Raw genomic sequence first — 21,088 nt, 5'->3', positions numbered from 1 at the left:
CCAAAGCCCCGCGCTGTTCCGAACAGTGCTCTAAAAATAGCGCTGGAACAGCGCAGGGCTTTGGATCATGAGGGCCTTAGCGAATTGTGCATGTAAATTCTAATTATTGCCAATTAGTGTTCATTATTGCAAGAGCTGTTATTAATGCTGATTAGCTTGTTAAGCAAATTAAGTTACACATGTTGTTATAGATTGCGCTTGGATTTCGGCGCAGATCTATAGGCGTATTATATAGAATCCAGGGACAAATATATAAGAGATTTTCACTTTCATATGAGCTGTGTGATTCACTAAATTATAGAGTTTATTATTAACATTATAACAAACGTATCAGATGGTTCACACCCCGAGAAATGGATTCAGCAGTAAAAGTCACACAGTCGCATTGGGTTACGTTTCTGTATCGTGTTGGTTTGCTGATGTTGTGATAACGAACAAGCAGCACACCCTGCTCAAAAGTCAGTTGAGGTTCACACCATCAAACTGCAAGCATTTATGAGCTTTTCTCTTTTTGCTTTTCTGAAAAAATAACGTGAAAATGCGTACAGCAGTACTGAAGATTTTTGCCATCATAGCAAGTCTTTCAGGTAAGGTGAAAACACATAAATGAACTGAATGTGCATTTTAAAATGTGTTAGACTGATTTTACTGATGTATAGAGAAAGAATTTTGTGAAGTTTTGCTGATGACTAGATACTTGATATGAAATAATAGATCTTTTGACATAAAGCAAAACCAAGATGACTAAAAATCTAATTGGTTGCAAATTACTATGCTTGAGGGTTTGCAGTTATACAATAGATTCTTTGGAGAGTATAGAACAAGAATGTCCGCACATTTTTTTCTAGTGGTGGGGTGGGGTAGAGTGGGGAGGGGGGGTGGCAATGCTAGCAGGGGTTCAGGACACTCATCTTCAAATGCAACCAATCTTGAAAGGCTACTTATCCCAGTCTAAGGCAAGAATTTTCAGATAATACGAAACTATTCAAAGTCGTTAAAACACGTGCAGACTGTGAAATATTGCAGGAAGACCTTAGGAAATTGGAAGACTAGGCGTCCAAATGGCAGATGAAATTTAATTTGCAGAAATGCAAGGTGATGCACATTGGAAAGAATAATCCAAATCATAGTTACCTGATGTTAGTGTCCACCTTGGGAGTCAGCACTCAAGAAAAAGATCTGGGTGTCGTTGTAGATAATACTCTGAAATCTTCTGCTCAGTGTGCGGTGGCGTCCAAAAAGCAAATAGGATGATAGGAATTATTAGGAAAGGGATACGACCAAAATCACTATAATGCCTTTGTATTGCTCCATGATGCGTCCGCACCTTGAGTATTGTGTTCAGTTCTGGTCACCGTATTTCAAAAAAGATAGAGCGGAATTAGAAAAGGTTCAAAGAAGAGTGGCCAAAATGATAAAGGGGATGGAACTCCTCTCGTAGGAGGAAAGGCTAAAGAGGTTAGGGCTCTTCATCTTGGAAAATAGACGGATGAGGGGAGATATGATTGAGGTCTACAAAATCCTGAGTGGTGTAGAACGAGGAGAAGTAAATTGATTTTTTACTCATTCCAAAAATATAAAGACTAGGGGACATTTGAGGAAGTTACGCTGTCTAGTAAAATGTTCTATTACGTATTGTGTTGATATTGTTAAGTAGTATACTGTGCCATACTTTGTATTGTTATTTGAATATTTTTACTGCTGTAATTGTCTATTGCTTATATTTGATTTATTCTTACTGTACACCGCCTTGAGTGAATTCCTTCAAAAAGGCGGTAAATAAATCCTAATAAATAAATCCTAATAAAATTAATGAGGTCTGCAAAATCCTGAGTGGTGTAGAATGAGTAGAAGCAAATCAATTTTTTACTCGTTTCAAAAGTACAAAGACTAGGGGACATTTGAGGAAGTTACATGGAAATACTTTTAAGCCAAATAAGAGGAAATATTTTTTCACTCAACGAATAGTTAAGCTCTGGAACTGTTTGCCGGAAGATGTAACAGTGGTTAGCTCATCTAGGTTTAAAAAAGGTTAGGACAAATTCCTGGAGGAAAAGTCCTTAGTCTGCTATTGAGATAGACATGGGAAGCAACTGCTTGCCCTGGGACTTGTAGTAGGGAATGTTGCTACTCTTTCAGATTTTGCACGGAATCTTGTCACTCTTTAGGATTCCAGAATCTTGCTATTCTTTGGAGTTCTACATGGAATGTTGCTACTCTTTGAGATTCTGCACAGAATCTTGTCACTCTTTAGGATTCCAGAATCTTGCTATTCTTCGGGGTTCTACATGGAATGTTGCCACGATTTGGGTTTCTGCCAGGTACTTGTGACCTGACTTGGCCACTGTTTGGAAAACAGAATACTGGGCTAGACGGACCATTGGTCTGACCCAGAATGGCTCCTCTTATGTTCTCCTCATAAAATTCAAAGCTGAGTGAAATCAGTTTACAACAGTGTTGCTAGCGGATGGAACCCATTATCCAAATTACATTGGGTTAACAGCTACATACTTTCTATGTTATAAACCCGACAGGGGACCAGTGTGGTTTCTACATCTTGTTTCCCAGTGAAAGATATCAGAACCTATAAGCATTTCACCTTGTAATATACTGAACGTGGCTTTTCATTCTCCCCACTGTTCATTTTTTTCTCCCTTTTGTGTACATGATTTTATTTTGTTTATTAAAGACTTTGTAGTCACTCTGACAATTAAATAAGTGAAAGCAATTCAGCGATAATCCATAAAGCAATCAAAACAAAAATGCAGTCTCGAACCGATGAACTTGTAATATTACATAAAAATATAGCCCACATGTTCAAAAGTAAAGGAATACCTAGGAGCTGAAAAAAGAGCTGAAAATGTAAAACAAATGAGGCGCATCTCGAAGATAAGCAAATATTCCTTCTACTCTTGTGGAAAACAAATCTCTTCAGGACATTTTCCAAATGCAACACATCCATAAACACATACCTCAGATTCTAGAACATTAACTTAACCCCAGATTCTATATAGCGCGACTTAAATTGCGTGTGCAAATCAGGTCACATTCTGGATTTGCATGTGCAACTTAATTAGTTAAGAAGCCAAGTGGAGTGGAGGCGTGGCCTTGTGGTTAGGGTGGTGGACTTTGGTCCTGAGGAACTGAGTTCGATTTCCACTTCAGGCACAGGCAGCTCCTTGTGACTCTGGACAAGTCACTTAACCCTCCATTGCCCCATGTAAGCTGCATTGAGCCTGCCATGAGTGGGAAAGCGCAGGGTATGAATGTAACAAAAATAAAATAGATACTATTGGAGATTCTACATGGAATGTTGCTACTGTTGGAGATTCTACATGGAATGTTGCTATTCCACTAGCAACATTCCATGTAGAAGGCTGCGCAGGCTTCTGTTTCTGTGAGTCTGATGTCCTGCACGTACGTGCAGGACGTCAGACTCACAGAAGCAGAAGCCTGCGCGGCCACATTGGTGATCTGCAAGGGCCGACCTACTTGGAATATTGCTAGTGGAATAGCAACATTCCATGTAGAATCTCAAATAGTAGCAACAGTGGAGGAGTGGCCTGGTGGCTAGGGTGGTGGACTTTGGTCCTGAGGAACTGAGTTTGATTCCCACTTCAGGCACAGGCAGCTCCTTGTGACTCTGGGCAAGTCACTTAACCCTCCATTGCCCCATGTAAGCCGCATTGAGCCTGCCATGAGTGGGAAAGCGCGGGGTACAAATGTAACAAACAAAATAAATAAAATCAGCTCCAATATTTGCCAATTAACAAGCAATTGATACTAATTGCCATTAATTAGGGTTTATACCCACAACCATCTAAGCATATTCTAGAACGCGATGCACACAAATTCTAAGTTGCAAAGGGGGCATGGCCATGGGTGTGAAACGGGCAGGTCGTGGGTGCTTCTAATATCTCTACGTATTGTTATAGAATACACCCGGTCTGCACCTAATTCAGGGATCAGCATTTACACCAAGTTTTACTTGGCGTAAGTGCCCACGACAAACTTTAGTCGTGCGGACGGGTGCTCGGCATATTCTACAAAACTCCACAGAAATTTAGGCATAGTTTATAGAATAGGCCTATAGGAATATAATGGGCATCTTGGCATTTACAGCTAGCTAATTTATTTATTTATTTATTTATTTATTGCATTTGTACCCCACATTTTCCCACCTCTTTGCAGGCTCAATGTGGCTTACATAGTACCGTGAGGTGTTAGCCATCTCCGGTGATGAAACAAATACAGAGTGATGTTGTTACAGAACATTAGAGAATCAAGAGGAGAAGAGCGATATATTGTTCATTGCAGGTTATGGCTTCGTTGTGTTGCTGAGTTCAGTTACTTAAGTTGGATCAGTAGGGTATGCCTTTTCGAACAGATCGGTCTTTAATTATTTCCGGAAATTGAAGTGATCCTGCGTTGTCTTTATGGCTTTCGGTAATGCGTTCCATAGTTGCGTGCTTCTATTGGAGAAGCTGGATCCGTAAATTGATTTGTACTTGAGTCCCTTGCAGCTAGGGTGGTGAAGATTTAGGTATGTTCGTGATGTTCTAATGGTGTTTCTGGTTGGTAGGTCTATGAGATCAGCCATATAACTCGGGGCATCGCCATAGATAATCTTGTGGACCTGGGTGCAGATTTTGAAAGTAATACGTTCTTTGATTGGGAGCCAATGCAGTTTTTCCCGTAGGGGTTTGGTGCTGTCGAATCGGGATTTACCAAATATAAGCCTGGCTGCTGTGTTTTGAGCAGTCTATAGTTTCTTTGTGAGTAGTTCTTTTCATCCTGCATACAGTCCATTGCAATAGTCAGCATGGCTTAATGCCATCGATTGTATCAGGTTGCGGAAAGTTACCCTCGGGAAGAATGGTTTCACTCGTTTAAGTTTCCACATTGAGTAGAACATTTTCTTGATTGTAGAGTTAACTTGGGTCTCGAGTGTGAGGTTAAGGTCAATTGTGACACCAAGGATTTTCAGGCTATCTGAGACAGGAAGGGCGTAGCCCGGGGTGACTAAGTTTGTGGGTATATTTGTGTTGTGTTGGGATGAGAGGATGAGGCAGTGTGTTTTTTCTGTATTGAGTTTTAGTTGGAATGCGTTTGCCCTTGAGTTCATGATGTGGAAGCCGAGGTTCATTTCTAATGCAAGTTAAAAATGCTACCGCAGCTTAGTAAAAGACCCCCTTAAAGCAATATAAAAATCATCGACAATGATTTATTTATTTATTTATTGCATTTGTATCCCACATTTTCCCACCTCTTTGTGGGCTCAGTGTGGCTTACAATAAGATATGAATAATGGAAATACATTTGTTATAACTTGGTTATAGGTTACATTGTACAAGTTTTGTGAAACCATCGAAGTATCATTAAGAATATGACAATGGGACATCAACATTGAAACGTTGGAAAGAGACAATGGGAAGCTTAAAGGGCAGTGTTAAGACACAGAGATATATGGTGTACATATTCCTGTGAGCAGATGTATGAGTGATGTGGAATTACGGGGGATGAGGGTTGGGAGTGGATGTATGGAGCATTGATGATCAGTGAGTGTGGACTCTATGTGTTTTGGCTCTTGCCATAAATTGTTTCAAACAAATGAGTCTTCAGTAATTTGCGGAAGGAGGATAAGATAATAAGTTAGTTTTGTCACACCTATTTGTTTTTATGGTACTGGACCTATTAACTCACTATTTTATTGTCATCGGTAATTTTATATTGCATTAAGGGGCTCTTTTACAAAGGAGTGTAAGGGTCTACACGCATCCAGTGTGTGCCGAATCAGCATTACCGCTCAGCTACTTTGTGCCCCAGGCGGTAATTCAGAATTTGGCACGCGCCGAAAACACGCGGTGGAAAATATTTTCTATTTTCTACCATGTGGCGCTTACCCAGCAGTAAATGGTAGTGGATGCACGCTGCATGCCTACCGCCCGGATAGCACGTGGAACCTTACCGCTAAGTCAGTGGGTGTGGTAAGGTCTCAGGCCGAAAATGCACATTCTGGTTTTTATTTTGCCGCCCGTCCGTTTTCCAGCCCCTTAAAAAAGGTCCTTTTTCCAGGATGCGGCAAAAAGTGGTCCAGCGCACGGCCCAAAATACACGCTTGCACTGCCGCAGGCCAATTTTTGCCGCGGCTTAGTAAAAGGGCCCCTTAATTTTAAAGTTGGAATTGAATTGGTCTTCCCTACTTTCTTCCATTTGACATAATTATAAATATAGTATTGCTGAAATTTCACAGATAAGAGCCCCATCCGTTCTGTGGCTGACACTATCCCCCCCCCCCCCTCATTCTATTCCAAGTTGCCTACTTTAAGTGTCATTTTCTCTTTGCCTTTCTCCAGTGATGTATCACTATATGGATACAAAGATGCGAGCAGTTTCCATTGTTGGTCCTTTGCTATGGAATGGGTTGCCTGGGAATTTAACACTGTGTGATAATGCTCAGCATTTTAAAGGATTCTTGAAGACTCACTATTTTTTAAAGGCCTTTCTCGAAGACATAGCCACCGAGGGGGGGGGGGGGGCAAAATTCCTCAGGCCCGGGCCTCCAGGGTGGGCCTGGCGCAGGGGTCTCTCTCCTGCTCCTGACGGGACCCGGGTGATCGCGTCCAGACAGGAGCAGGAGAGAGAAAACTCCGGCGCCGTGCCCCCCTTGCATTGCCCACCTAGCAGCTGCTGGGCCCTCAGGCCGCGCATTCTCAGTTTTGAGACTGAGCACGTGCGACCTGAGGAAAGCAGCCGCAGGGGCAGGCAATGCTGGGCAGAGGAAGGAGCCGCATTGTCTACAGGCCAAGGTACTTAGGGCGGGCGGGGGCAGCGATTGTGATTCTGTCCCAGGCCCGCCGGCGGCCCTGCCCTGGGCCTGGCTTAGTCTCTCGACGGCCCTGCTTGAAAAAATGAAGTGAATTCAATTAATTGTTTTACAGCTAATTGGGTTGATGTATTGATTGTTGTTGAGCTTTGTTGTTTCTTATGTTTTATGTTTTTTTATTGATACTAGTATGTGTTTCTGTTACCCCTTTGGGTAAAGGTGGGATACAAATGAAATAAATAAATAAATGTACACTTACGGGCATAACTGACAGCAGCAGGCTGTGCGCTATTCTATAATCTATGCACGCAAATGACTTAGCTTCTAATTGCTGGGGGGGGGGGGAACATAGGTGGGCATAAGGAAGGTCGAAATTTACATGCTTAACTTATCCTTGTGTGTCTTCAGTATAGCAGGAGAACGGCACAAATATGTATTTCATATAAGAAATGTTGCATTTAGGCCACAGAGTTACATGCATAAGTGTGGAGGTGTAGCCTAGTGGTTAGTGCAGTGGACTTTGATCCTGGGGAACTGGGTTCGATTCCCACTGCAGCTCCTTCTGACTCTGGGCAAGTCACTTAACCCTCCATTGCCCCTGGTACAAAATAAGTACCTGAATATATGTAAACCGCTTTGAATGTAGTTGCAAAAACCTCAGAAAGGTGGTATATCAAGTCCCATTTCCCTTTCCCTAGTTGAGATTCTACATGGAATGTTGCTACTATTGGAGATTCTAGATGGAATGTTGCTATTCCACTAGCAACATTCCATGTAGAAGTCTGCTCTTGCAGATCAGCAACGCGGCCGCGCAGGCTTCTGTTTCTGTGAGTCTGACGTCCTGCACGTACGTGCAGGACGTCAGACTCACAGAAACAGAAGCCTGCGCGGCCGCGTTGCTGATCTGCAAGGGCGGGCTTCTACATGGACTGTGGCTAGTGGAGGAGTAGCCTAGTGGTTAGTGCAGTGAACTTTGATCCTGGGGAACTGAGTTCGATTCCCACTGCAGCTCCTTCTGACTCTGGGCAAGTCACTTAACCCTCCATTGCCCCTGGTACAAAATAAGTACCTGAATATATGTAAAACCACTTTGAATGTAGTTGCAAAAACCTCAGAAAGGTGGTCTATCAAGTCCCAGTTCCCTTTCCCTTATGACATCACAATATCAGAAGTGAGCCAAGTATCAGGCATTCAAGCCATTGTGACATCACTGATGAGGTTGGCTCTTATTGGTGGAATGAGTGGAGGAGGAGCCTAGTGGTTGGTGCAGTGGACTTTGGTCCTGGGGAACTGAGTTCAATTCCCACTGCAGCTCCTTGTGACTCTGGGCAAGTGACTTAACCCTCCATTGACCCAGGATAAGTACCTGTATATACTATGTAAACCCCAGTATATCAAGTCCCATTTCCTTTTCCCTATTTGAGATTCTACATGGAATGTTGCTAGTGGAGGAGTAGCCTAGTGGTTAGTGCAGCGGACTTTGATCCTGGGGAACTGGGTTCAAGTCCCACTGCAGCTCCTTGTGACCCTGGGTAAGTCACTTAGCCCTCCATTGCCCCAACTACAAATAAGCACCTGTATATACTATATAAACTGCACTGAATGTAGTTACAAAAAAACCACAGAAAGGCAGTATATCAAGTCCCATTTCCCTTTCCCTTTCATACTGAACAAGCTCACCACTGGTGGAAATATAGCACTTAAATTTTGGTGACTTGTTATCGAATTGCCTCCTATATGCATTAGTGCTTTTCAGTATGGAGCCCTATCAGGGGAATTCTATAAACAACGCTTATAATTGTACGCACAAATTTGGGTGTGGGCCCAGTTTGCATATGCAATATTGAGCCTATTAACACCAATAATCAGGTGATAGCAATCAATTATTGGCATTAATTGGCAACAACTTGGATCTACGCATGCACCTTACACAAAAAGTAGCACATGTGAGTTTATCTTGTTGGGCAGACTGGATGGACCGTACAGGTCCTTTTCTGCCGTCATCTACTATGTTATGTATGTTATGTTATCTTGTTAAGCGCTATTCTATAAAGATATGCGGGTACATTTTTTTAGCATGCAACTAAAAAGGGGTGTGTCCATGGGAGGGGCATGGGCAGGTCAGGGACATTCACTAACAATGCACACACTATTATAGGATCCACACCTAATTTAGGCTCCGGGATTAGCATCAGGGGTTCACTTGGTGTAAATCTTCATGCCTAAAAGTTGGGCATGAATCCTGGTGCTACGCAGTGTTCTATAGGGGTCCTTTTACTAAGGTGCACTGAAAAATGGCCTGTGGTAGTATAGGGTATGTGTTTTGGGCCTGCGCAGAATCATTTTTCAGCGCACCTGTAAAAAAAAAAAAAATGCCTTTTTTTGACATTTTTGCCGAAAATGGACCTGTGGCAAAATGAAAATTGCCGCGCGTCCATTTTGGGTCTGAGACCTTACCGTCAGCCACTGACCTAGCAGTAAAGTCTCACACGGTAATGACCTACGCGTGTCAAACGCCACTTGGCGCACATCTGATACGCACGTCTGAAAATAAAAATTATTATTTTTTTGGAAGCACGTATCAGACACACGCCAAAAATGAAATTACCGCAAGAGCCATGCGGTAACTCCATTTTGGCACACGTTGGGCGCACGTGGACGCTTACCTGGCTTACTAAAAGGGCCCCTGAATGATGCCTAACTCAGAGCGCTGTTTATCGAATGGAACTCAGCACACATTTTTTTTGTACTGAATTTAGTCCTATGTTCTTCATGGGTCTGCCAGTTTGCAGGGGTCCCTGACTGCTTTCCCATGATCTTTGTTTCAGGACTCTCAGTCGCTGTGCAGGTGACGGTGCCCCAAGTAAACGTTAATGCATCCATTGGCCAGGATATTACTCTCCTCTGCACATACGTCTCCTCTTCACCCCTGACAAACCTCTCCATCAGCTGGTTTTTTTATGCAAGATCTTCACATCAGTACTTCCCTGTAAGTAGACACTGGAGTATTTGTTATTAATTGCTGTCTCTGTCTTTTTCCCTTGGAGGCAAACTGGGCAGAGGCTGAATCAGTCTTGGCTTCTTCTACTGTTGCATTCTGGGATAAGCTGTCCTGAATTCTGTATGAGAGAAAGCAAAGAAGCCTATGGGTGGCGTATTTCTCTACTGCCGAGATGGCTTCTTAAGCTATGAAGTAGAGAATGGTTAGGTGGGCAAAATACCTTTACGTGCCTTCAGTATAACAGGAGACAGACGCAAGTATGTCAGGGGCCCTTTTACTAAGGTGCATAGGCGCCTACGCGCATCCAACGTGCGTCAATTTGGAAATACCTTCCGGCTGCCTTGTGCCCTGGGCAGTATTTCCATTTTTTGGTGCGCGTCCAATCTACGCGACAGAAAATATTTTTTATTTTCTACCATGTGGCACAAACCGGGCGGTAATCGGCAGTGTGCACACACTGACAATTACCACCCGGTTAACATGTGAGACCTTACCACTAAGTCAACGGGTGGTGGTAAGGTCTCAGGCCCAAAATGGACGCAAGCCAATATGAATTTTTTCTGCATGTCTCTTTTCGGTGCCAAAAAAACAAAAAAGGGCCTTTTTTGCAGGTCTGCTGAAAAATGGACCTGCGCACGTCCAATACACACGCCTACAACAACGCAAGTCATTTTTCGGTGCACCTTAGTAAAAGGTGTCTGAGGATAGTAACAGACAGATAAAGGTCATCAAGCCCTATTCAGCTCACTAGAAAGGTTTGATGAAATTGTTGACCCACACTTCTATGTATCCCAGTGGCAATCCTAGGTTGGCTGCCACCCGGGGCGGATCGCCACTGCGCACCCCCCCCCCCCCGGGTGCAGCAGCATCTATCGCCCCAGGGTGCAGCACAACACCCCCCCAGCGCAATGACACCCCCTCCCCGGCGCATCAAGCCCTCCCCCGGGTGCATCAGCGTCTGTCGCCCCAGGGTGCAGCACGACACCCCCCCAGCGCAATGACACCCCCTCCCCGGCGCATCAAGCCCCCCCCCGGGTGCATCAGCATCTGTCGCCCCAGGGTGCAGCACGACACCCCCCCCCAGCGCAATGACACCCCCCCAGCGCATCAAGCCCCCCCCCTCCCAGCGCAATGACACTTCCCTCCCCAGCGCATCAAGCCCCCCCCCCCCCGGGTGCATTCTTGGCTGCTGGAGGGTACAGAGAGCAGCCGCACACCTGTCGGCTCCGCCAGCTCCCTGCTCCCTCTGCCCCGGAACAGGAAGTAACCTGTTCCGGGGCAGAGGGAGCAGGGAACCGGCGGAGCCGACAGGCGCGCGGCTGCTCTCTGCACCCTCCAGCAGCATGCACCCAGGGCGGACCATCCCCACCGCCCCGCCCTTCCTACCCCACTGATGTAGCCTAATAGAATAACACAGCATCCATTCTGTAAAGTAGCCTAGTGGTTAGAGCAGCAGCCTGAGAACTTGGGGAACTGGGGTTGATTTCCACTGCAGCTCCTTGTGACTCTGGGCAGGTCACTTAGGGGCAGATGATCAAAATTCTGGTGCACCATAAAAATAGTGCAGGAACAATGCAGAAGGACAACGCCCTAATGCTCAACGCTAATGAGAAGCAAATATAGGTACACTCATAGCTTTGAGCATTAGGGAGTTCAGTGGGAAGATTGTGCATGGCGCATGCGCAGAAGAGTTCACCGGTAAGCTCAGCTTCTGTGCGCACGCACCTGGTAAAACCCGAACGTCAAGCACACATTGGCGTCTGTTTTCTGCAGCCTAAATATAAGCGTTTTTTTTTCTGGATGCAAGTAACAGGCGCCAGTGTATACACTTTAAATTTAGAGTCTAGACGCAGGACAAGAACGCTGATATGTGCTCATTCTGGTCTGCTCTTTCTCGCAACCGGCACTCAAGGGCTCGCACAGGCTTCCTTCTTCCAAAAGCAATCAGATCCAGTAGATTTTGCAGAAAGAATCATGAGGGAAGCCAGTGGCGTAGCTGCGTGGGACCACGGGGGCCTGGGCCCCTGTAGATTTGGCCCTAGACCCCCCTGCCAATGATCCTCTTGACCCCCCTCCTGCCGCCAACCCGCCGTCGCCTACCTTTGCTGGCGGGGGACCCCAACCCCCGCCAGCTGAGGTCATCTTCTTCCGGCGCAAGGCTTTGTTCTGTTTCTGCAGGACGTCAGACTCAGAAACAGAACGAAGTCTTGCGCTGGAAGAAGAGGACCTCGGCTGGTGGGGGTTGGGGTCCCCCACCAGCAAAGGTAGGCGACGGGGGCAGTGGTGGGGGAGGAGGGTTCGCAGCGGGAGGGGGTCGAGAGGGTCATCGGCAGGGGGGTTCAAAGTTGTTGTTGTGGTGGCGGCGGGGGGGGGGGTCGGCAATGGCGGGCGGGCTAAAATGTGCCCCTCACCTCGGGCTCTAGACCCCTCTCCCGCTGAAGTCTGGCTACGCCCCTGAAGGAAGCATGAGAATCATGGGAAATCCTCTCTTCCAACACCGTAATGCCTTCTCGGACCTGGCGTTATTTTTATAGAGTGGTAAGGCACCTTTGTTTCGGGCGCTCTTTTCTGCTCATTGGGGAGGAATACAAAATGACCTCATTTAAATGAGCTTGACTACATTTGCGTGCTATCTGCGCTAAGGCCTGGCGTGCTCGTTGTTTGCTGCGCTAGAACCCTCTGATCATTCTGCGCTGGTAAATGCGGGCGCTAGTGGCCTCTAGCATCCGCGTTTACTTTTAGATGATCGACACCTCAACCCTCCATTGCCCCAGGTACAAAATAAATTCCTGTATATAATATGTAAACTGCTTTGATTGTAACTACAGAAAGGCGAGGTATCAAGTCCCATCCCCTTTCCCTTTCCCTAAACTGGGCACCAACAGTTAGAAGCCAAGCATGCACAAAAATGACCCGAAAATTGCCATATATGCATGCATGTGTGCAAATCCGCTCATAAATATCAATATGCCAGCTACGCGCTGTTCTATAAAATGGCGCATACATGCAATACCATGTGGTTTGAAGGAAGGTGGACGCATGGGTGAAGTCTGGGCAGAGCATGGGTGTGGCAAACAGTTACACATGTAAACTATAGAATGCTCTAATTTATATGCATTTTTTAACCAACCTAGGAGAAAGCATTTACTCCAGCTCTATGGCTGATATTAAGTCTTTGCGCCTCTTTGCATACTCTATGGCAGGCATAAGTACTTGCGCCTAAAAGACTTTGAAAGTAATACCGAGTTACGCTAGTATTCCATGGGGGAAAGTAAGTTCCAACTTTTCTTTACAGAATATAGGTGCCCCTTTATAGAATATCTCTGTATAGGTCCCAGTACCAGACAAGAAGAAAGGAGCGGAGTTAGAAATGATTTACTGCTCTTAAACATATTATGCATCCAATTTCTCCGTTATAGGCAGCAAGATCTGGAACGCCTTACCAAGATCGATTCGAATAGTCAATAACCATTTACCCTTCCGTAAGCTGCTGAAAACTCACCTTTTCAAGCAAGCCTACACATATGACGACTTAAATTAGAAATCCACCTGCGATACCTGGATCTGACTACTCGACAGAACTTAAAATATGCTTTTATCCTCTTCGAACCATTATTATACATTCTTCCTTACTCACAACACATTACCCCCAACTTACACCCTCTTCCCGCTCCCTACCTCTACCACCTTCCTCCCTTATCCTTTTTATTGTTCACCTCTTTATATACTACTAGTAAAAAAGCCCCGTTTCTGATGCAAATGAAACGGGGGCTAGCAAGGTTTTCTTCTGTGTGCATGTGGGAGTGTGTGTGTCCCTGCCCTCTCTCCCCTCCCCCCCTCTGAGTCCTTCACTGCTTTGCTGTGTTTTCCTTCACTGACTGTTTGTGTTAGAGAGGGCGGGGCAGACACTCATGGGGAAACCGGATATCTCTCCCCCTTCACACTTCCGGCTGGAGGCTTCATAGAACGTTGGTGTTGCCTTTTATATAGAGAGATATTTAGATGTTTTATCCATTTTGAGTTATCTTGTAAATTTGTTATATTATCCACCTTATAATTGAAAGAGAAAAACGCCTAGATTCCGACCCAAATCGGGAGATAGACGTTTATCTCACAAAAACGAATAAATCGGTATAATGGAAAGCCCATTTTGGACGTTTACAACTGCACTCCATCGCGGAAGCGTACAAAGTTGACGGGGGCGTGTCGGTGGCGTGGCGAAGGTGGAACTGGGGCGTGGTTATCGGCCGAGGAGAGATGGGCGCCTTTCGCCGATAATGGACAAAAAGTATGCGTTTGTAGCTAGAATTTAGGGCACTTTTCCTGGACCCTGTTTTTTCACGAATAAGGCCCCAAAAAGTGCCCTAAATGACCAGATTACCCCGAGAGGGAATCGGGGATGACCTTCCCTGACTCCCCCAGTGGTCACTAACCCCCTCCCACCACAAACAATGATGTTTCACAACTTTTTATTTTCACCCTCAAATGTCATACCCACCTCCCTGGCAGCAGTATGCAGGTCCCTGGAGCAGTTGTTAGGGGGTGCAGTGGACTTCAGGCAGGTGGACCCAGGCCCATCCCCCCCCCACCTGTTACAATTGTGCTGCTTAATGCTTAGTCGTCCAACCCCCCCAAACCCACTGTACCCACATGTAGGTGCCCCCCTTCACCCCTTAGGGCTATAGTAATGGTGTAGACTTGTGGGCAGTGGGTTTTGAGGGGGATTTGTGGGGGCTCAACACACAAGCGAAGGGTGCTATGCACCTGGGAGCTCTTTTACCTTTTTTTTTGTTTTTGTAAAAGTGCCCCCTAGGGTGCCCGGTTGGTGTCCTGGCATGTGAGGGGGACCAGTGCACTACGACTCCTGGCCCCTCCCACGAACAAATGCCTTGGATTTATTCGTTTTTGAGCTGGGCGCTTTCATTTTCCATTATCGCTGAAAAACAAAAACGCCCAGCTCACAAATTGTCGAATAAAACATGGACGTCTATTTTTTTCGAAAATACGGTTCGGTCCGCCCCTTCACGGACCCATTCTCGGAGATAAACGCCCATGGAGATAGACGTTTTTGTTCAATTATGCCCCTCTATGTAAGTCGCATTGAGCCTGCTGACAAGTGGGAAAGCGCGGGTTATAAATGTTACAATACAATACAATAAACGGCTTGACTTGGCCTCAGATTGTTGTTTACTCAGGCCACACAGACAAAGGGGTGGAGGACGAGCCTAACGGTTAGCGCAGCGGGCTTTGATCCTGGCAACCCAGGTTTAATTCCCACTGCAGCTCCTTGTGACCTTGGCCAAGTCACTTAACCCTTCATTGCCAGAGCTACAAAAACTTAGATTGTGACAGAGGTGGACTGACGGTGGTCTGAGCCCCCGGGCATGACGGTGATCTGGGACCCCCACCCAGCCCCCCCTGCTGCTCCAGTCCTACCTGAAGGGTCCTGGTAGTCTGGTGGCCTCTGCAGGGGGGGCATGTTCTTTCCTGCCCACTGCACTGCCGCTATTCCCCTGCCTGCCGGTGTCTCCATGTTTTCAAAATGGCGGCCGAGACTTCTCGTGGTAGTCTCACAGGTCTCTACACTCTCGCGAGAGTTCCACAGAGAGTTTCGGCCACCATTTTAAAAATACGGTTGTGCCGGGTGGGGGAATAGCGGCAGCCCAGCTGACTGGGCAGGAAAGAACATGTTCCCCCCTCCTCCCTGCTAAGGCTACTAGATCACCAGTGGCACGCCGGGCATCCGGGCAGAGACTCTGTGCCCCCTAATGGTCAGTCTACCCCTGGATTGTGAACCCTCTAGGGACAGAGAAAGTACTGTATATGTCTAGTAGCACTATAGAAACAATTAGTAGTACCAGTACATCTAGCCAGAAACATCCAGCATTTTTCTTTTGACCAGTGCTATGGCCAAATACTAAATGCTGAGCCATATCCAGGCACCAGCATTGAATATTCGGCTATGTGCAGCTAACTATCACTTATCTGCTTAAGTGCAAAGATAGGTCAGTGTGAAATGCAGCCCTATTTGTCCACTCAACTAATCATATTGGAACGCTACGTGGGGCCACGGGGGCTTGGGCCCCTGTAGATTTGGCCCTGGACCCCCCTGCCAACGACTCGCTCGACCCCCCCTCCTGCCGCCAACTCACCGTCGCCGTCGCCTACCTTTGCTGGTGAAGGACCCCCAACCCCCGCCAGCCGAGGTCCTCTTCGTCCAGCGCAAGGCTTCGTTCTGTTTCTGGGGTGGGGGGGGGTCAAAGTTGGTGGTGGTGGTGGCGGCAGGGGGGGGGGCTAAAATGTGCCCCCTCACCTTGGGCTCTGGACCCCCCTCCTGCCGAAGTCTGGCTACACCCCTGGTTGGCTCCTATGTCGGAACTTACTCGCGCAAATGTTGACTCAGCCCCTGGACAGCCCACAAAATCTTCGGCTAATGAGTTTGGAGCCTCCCCTGCCCAGTTAAATGCCATTGAATATCGACCCCAGAATATTTTAATTTAGTGTTTTTTTTTGTTTTTTTTTACATTATCTTCTTCAGAACTGTAAATGAGGTAGCAAGTTTGAGGGAAGCAGTGCCATTCTGTAATACATAAGAGACAGAAACTTCTCACCTGGGATCACTTAGGAAGAGTTAGGGGTTACAGAGGATGGGCAGACCAGATGGGCCTTTCGGCCTTTATCTGCCATCATGTTTCTATGTTTCTCTGTTTCTATTGAGGAGAAACATGAGGCAATTACAGTTTCTTATGCTACATTAAAGCAAGCGTCCTGTGCCGGCTACAGATTTAACTCATTGTGTACTTCAAACATTTGCCATGCACAGCGTTCTCCAGGCTCTTCACAACTCAGATTGCCACATCCTGTTCTGCGTTACTTGGAGGTAGGTGACAGTCCCAGGTGTCTTACAGTTCAAACAGGTGGCAGTTAGGAATGGAGAACCACAAACCCCACAGACATGTCAAGCTCGAGAGTGTGATGTGACGACTGGATTCGGGGGGGGGGGGGGGGGGGGGAGGTTTGTTCACCTGAAGATGCAGGACTTGTTTTGCTTCTCACAACCTTCCAAATATAAAAGAGTGGAAGCAATAACTTTCCAGAAAATGTCGTCTCTGGATCTAGTTTCCGTCATGGAATGAAGCAGTGGCGTAGCCAAGGATGGGCTTGGGTGGGCCCAGGCCCACCCACTTTGGGTTTCAGGCCCACCCAGTAGCAGCATACCTATGATGTGGCTGGCAGGGATCCCCAAGCCCCATCAGCCCAAAACTCCCAACAAGTGTCCCTCCTGCATACCTTGTAAGTAGCAGATCTTCGCCTGCAGTGAGCAGTGATATACATATTGCTCGCACCGGCCCCACAGCCTTCCCTCTGATGTATTTCTGCCTAGGCGGAAACAGGAAGTTGCATCAGAGGGAAGGGTGTGGGGCCAACATGAGCAGTGTGTATTAGTTGCTGCTCGCTGCTGGTGAAAATCTGCTATTTAAAAGGTATGTGGGGGGGGGGTGGGATGTTTGAGAGACCAAATCACCTGTGGGACGGGGCGAAGTTCTTCTGCCCACCCATCTTGGGCCCAGGCCCCCCCAAAATTGGGTGTCTGGCTACGCCCCTGGAATGAATATATCTCCAGAACTTGAAATGAAATCGATGATTCCCTTTTGTTCTACTACTGTGAGTCACAGCAGGTTGGGATACCTTTGAGAGACAAGCGAAAACAGGTGGAGAAAAAAAACAACCTCTCTCAGATGGTGTTCTCAGTAGTCTCTTTATTCCAAAACCGTAAATGAAAAAAGCGACCCAACACGAGTCGTGTTTCGGCCCTACCGGCCTGCGTCAGGGGTCTAGGAATTTTGTAAAGCGGTATGCTTTCCTAGAGCGGGTAAATTCAAGCCAAACTCCTATGTTGTGTGCATATCACACACTGTTCTTGCCAAAAAACAAATCTCCTCGGTAAATCGCTATAACGCGCTTACTCAGTGGATAGCGCATTATAGCGATTTACCGCCATGTAACTGTGAGCCTTCTGCAATCCCTTCTTTGGTGAACATTGAACAAAAATATTTCTTCAGTATTTCTTTTTCTTAGCCATCCTCTACGTATTCCTTCTTCCACATCTCTGTCTCACAATACTACCCTTTGCATGTCGTAGGAAGAAAAGAGTTGTTGCACTGGGTCAGACAAAAGAAAGCGTGGTGCCCTGTTCCCAACATGTGTCATTCCATGTCACAAATACTTGGCATTATCCCCAAAGTTGCAAGATTCCACGCTGCTTTCTCCCTGGGATAAGCAGCGGCCATACCCAAGTTGTCCTTTAATATCGGTTTATGGACTTTTCTTCCAGGAACTTATCCAAATCTTTTTAAGCCCAGCCAAGGCTTTTACCACATTCTCTGGCAATGAATTCCAGAGATGAATTATGCATTGAGTGAAAAGATATTTTATCCTATTTGTTTTAAATGTATTATTATCCCCTAGTCTTTGTATTTTTGAATGAGTAAAGAATTAGAACATAAGAACACTAGTAAAAAAGGCCAGTTTCTGACACAAATGAAACGGGCGCCAGCAAGGTTTTCCTCGGAGTGTGTATGTTTGAGAGAGAGAGAGTGTGTGTGAGAGATGGAGTGTGTGTGTCATAGAGAGAATGAGAGAGAGACAGAGACAGTGTGTGTGTGTGTGTGTGTGTGTGTTTGTGTGAGAGAGTGTGTGTGAGAGACAGAGTGTCTGTGTGTGTGAGACTGTGGATGTGTGACAGAGATAGAGTGTGATAGACAGGGAGTGTGTCCGAGAGTGTATGTGAGAGACAGTGAGTGAGTGAGTGTGAGCCCCCACCCCCCCTCTTGCAGGGCCCCCCTTCCCACCCCCACCTCTCTGGTCTCAGGACCCCCTCCCCACCTCCCTCTCCTCTGCCCCGCCTCCAGCCATCCATGTCCAGCGACCCTCCTCTCCCCCTGCCCCCCTGCAGCTATCCATGTCCAGCAATCCTCCCCTCCCCCCTCCAGCTACCCATGTCCAGCAACCCTCCCCTCCCCCCGGCGCATCAAACCCCCTCGCCACCCACAGCTGCCAGTGGTAACTGTGTCTCGCCGCTGCGGCTTCCCCTGTTGAGCAGCAGCGGCCGCTACAAAAAGAAAAGAAGCGATAAATGTTTTAAAACCCAGCCCAAATCATTCGCAAATGCCCGAGTCTTACAACGCAGTCTCTGCAGCCGCTCCTCCTCTCGCCTGTCACGTCACTGCGCTCCTCCAGGGTCATCACGTTTGACGCGAGGGCGGAGCCCCAACACAGTGATTTCGGTGGCTTCACCACCACGAACCCTTCGAACCGGAAGGAAGTGCCCGGAGGCCCTGACAGTGACGTCAGTGTCCTCAGAACGTTGAGGGTGAGTTTTATTATATCGGATTTCGTTCCTCATAATTTCTAACATTCTGAAGATTTCAACACGTCGCCAATGGTGACGCCAAGATGCTTTTCCTGGACGGGGACTCCTAATGTGGAACCTAGCATTGTGTAAGAATTATTTGGGCTATTCTTTCCTATGTCTATCGCTTTGCACTAGTCCCAACTAAATTTCATTTCCCAGTTGGATGCCACGTCCTTCTTTTCACTAACCTCTCTTAAAATCAAAACTAAAAAAAGGTCTTGTCCCTTTGCTTTAATGTCAGAGCCAGGTTTTGCCTCGATCGCACCTTGCTTATCCTGGCTACCTTCCCAGCTATTTTCAGTCTTTCTAAATGTTTTTTTGTTCTCTTTATGATTCTGAGATCCGTTGTACCCTTTGAATGCTAATCTTTTTGCCCTTAGCTTTTTAGCTACCTCTTTTGAACACCATAATGTTTCTTTTTTTTTCTCTTACTTTTATTTGCTTTTCCAATAAAAATATTTCTTTTACTCTTAAAATAGATCCTTTTAGTGTTCTTTTTGCTTTACTTATATCTACTTAACCTGCCACTACCTATTTTGGAACTGTCCTATCTCAATAAGTTCAGTACTCCTGACCTTTGTGTAACTGTTCTCTGACTTGGCTTTTATATTAAATCACATGGTAACTACTTACTGTGAAATTAGAAACACTGTGGAGGGGGTAAGGGGGGGGGGGGGGAGGAAGAGGCTGCTGACACCAGGTTCATAATTATTTGTGGATTCTCTTACCAGTTGCCTAATGAGTCCCCCTTATATGATCTCCTTATGTCAGGCTATAATAACCCACAAGCATGTTTCCTGTTTCTTCTTGACGTCTAACTAAATCTCTTTCCAAGTCTGCTGGGTTAACTATACTGGAATATTCTGAATACACTAGTATTTCATATGTATAGATATTTATTTATTTATTTATTTATAATAGCATTTATACCCCACAGTATTCCAACTTACTTTGGTTCATACATAAGACGCAGGGGAGGTTAACAAACCTTATGGAGCATGGGATTATAAATGATGCTGAAGGGGTGGAACAGGGAAGCTAACAGATCAAATGGAACATTTACGACATGGGAACTGAGACATCAGCAATTATTCTAGGTTGTATTACGATCGTTTATGGTCCTTGTAATAGAAGTTTCTGAAGAAAAAGACTTCGAGATGCAGAGGGGTAGCCAGACTTGATATTTTGGATGGGCCCAGAGGTAAATTGGATGTGCCCTTCCATGTGCACGTGCCACCCCCACCCCCACCACACCACACTACAACATCTTCCTGGAGATATTTGTTTAAAACACAGATTTTTTTCACCTACCCCACATTTTCTTCCTCTCCTCCGTGGCATCCTGGAACCTGTGCTCCTGTCTCTGAACCTCGTCCCTCCCCGGTGTTGGTACAAGCATCCTCAGCGCCTGTAGCGATTCATTCTCACTGCTTGCATTGGCCCCGCAGGCTTCCATCTGTTGTGTCCCGCTGTCTCTGATGTCATTGCCTGCTTCATGTGTGGCGGAACATGGCATATGGAAGCCTGCAGGGCCAGCGTAAGCAGCAAAAATGAATACCGACAATGTGGAGAGACACAGTTCAGAGACAAGAGCGCAGATGCTGGGACACTGTGGAGGAGAGGGAGGAAGAGAGCAGTGTGGCACTCCAGCTGGGTGGCCCTGAGCCAAGAATGGGTGGGCCTCTGCCCACTTAGGCCCACCTGTAGCTACGCCACTGTTGAGATGTTTTCGAAAGTTGAGGTATTGACTTATGCATCTTAAGCTTTTGGGTAGGGCAGTCCATAGGTTCATGGTTGGTATAAGAAGCCTGCTGAATATACAGTCTTATAAATTAATTTCTGGCAT

At 46.3% G+C, this 21,088-nt stretch overlaps 1 protein-coding gene across 2 annotated transcripts in view; it reads left to right on the top strand.

Annotated features, from left to right (window-relative positions):
- The first annotated feature begins 457 nt into the window (after nt 1-457).
- The window catches only part of VSIG1 (V-set and immunoglobulin domain containing 1), a 75,978-nt gene continuing 55,347 nt past the window's right edge, over nt 458-21,088 (top strand). For both annotated transcript variants that reach the window (XM_030210668.1, XM_030210667.1), the window contains exons 1-2: nt 458-587; nt 9,655-9,815. In XM_030210668.1, coding sequence (XP_030066528.1) covers nt 539-587; nt 9,655-9,815 — 210 coding nt within the window. In that variant the 5' untranslated portion in view covers nt 458-538. The remainder of the gene's footprint in view (nt 588-9,654; nt 9,816-21,088) is intronic.

Source organism: Microcaecilia unicolor, chromosome 7 (genome assembly GCF_901765095.1).
Source record: "Microcaecilia unicolor chromosome 7, aMicUni1.1, whole genome shotgun sequence".
Classification (NCBI taxonomy): Eukaryota; Metazoa; Chordata; class Amphibia; order Gymnophiona; family Siphonopidae; genus Microcaecilia; species Microcaecilia unicolor.
Note: the sequence above shows the minus strand (reverse complement) of the source record. Positions and strands in the feature narration are given on the sequence as shown.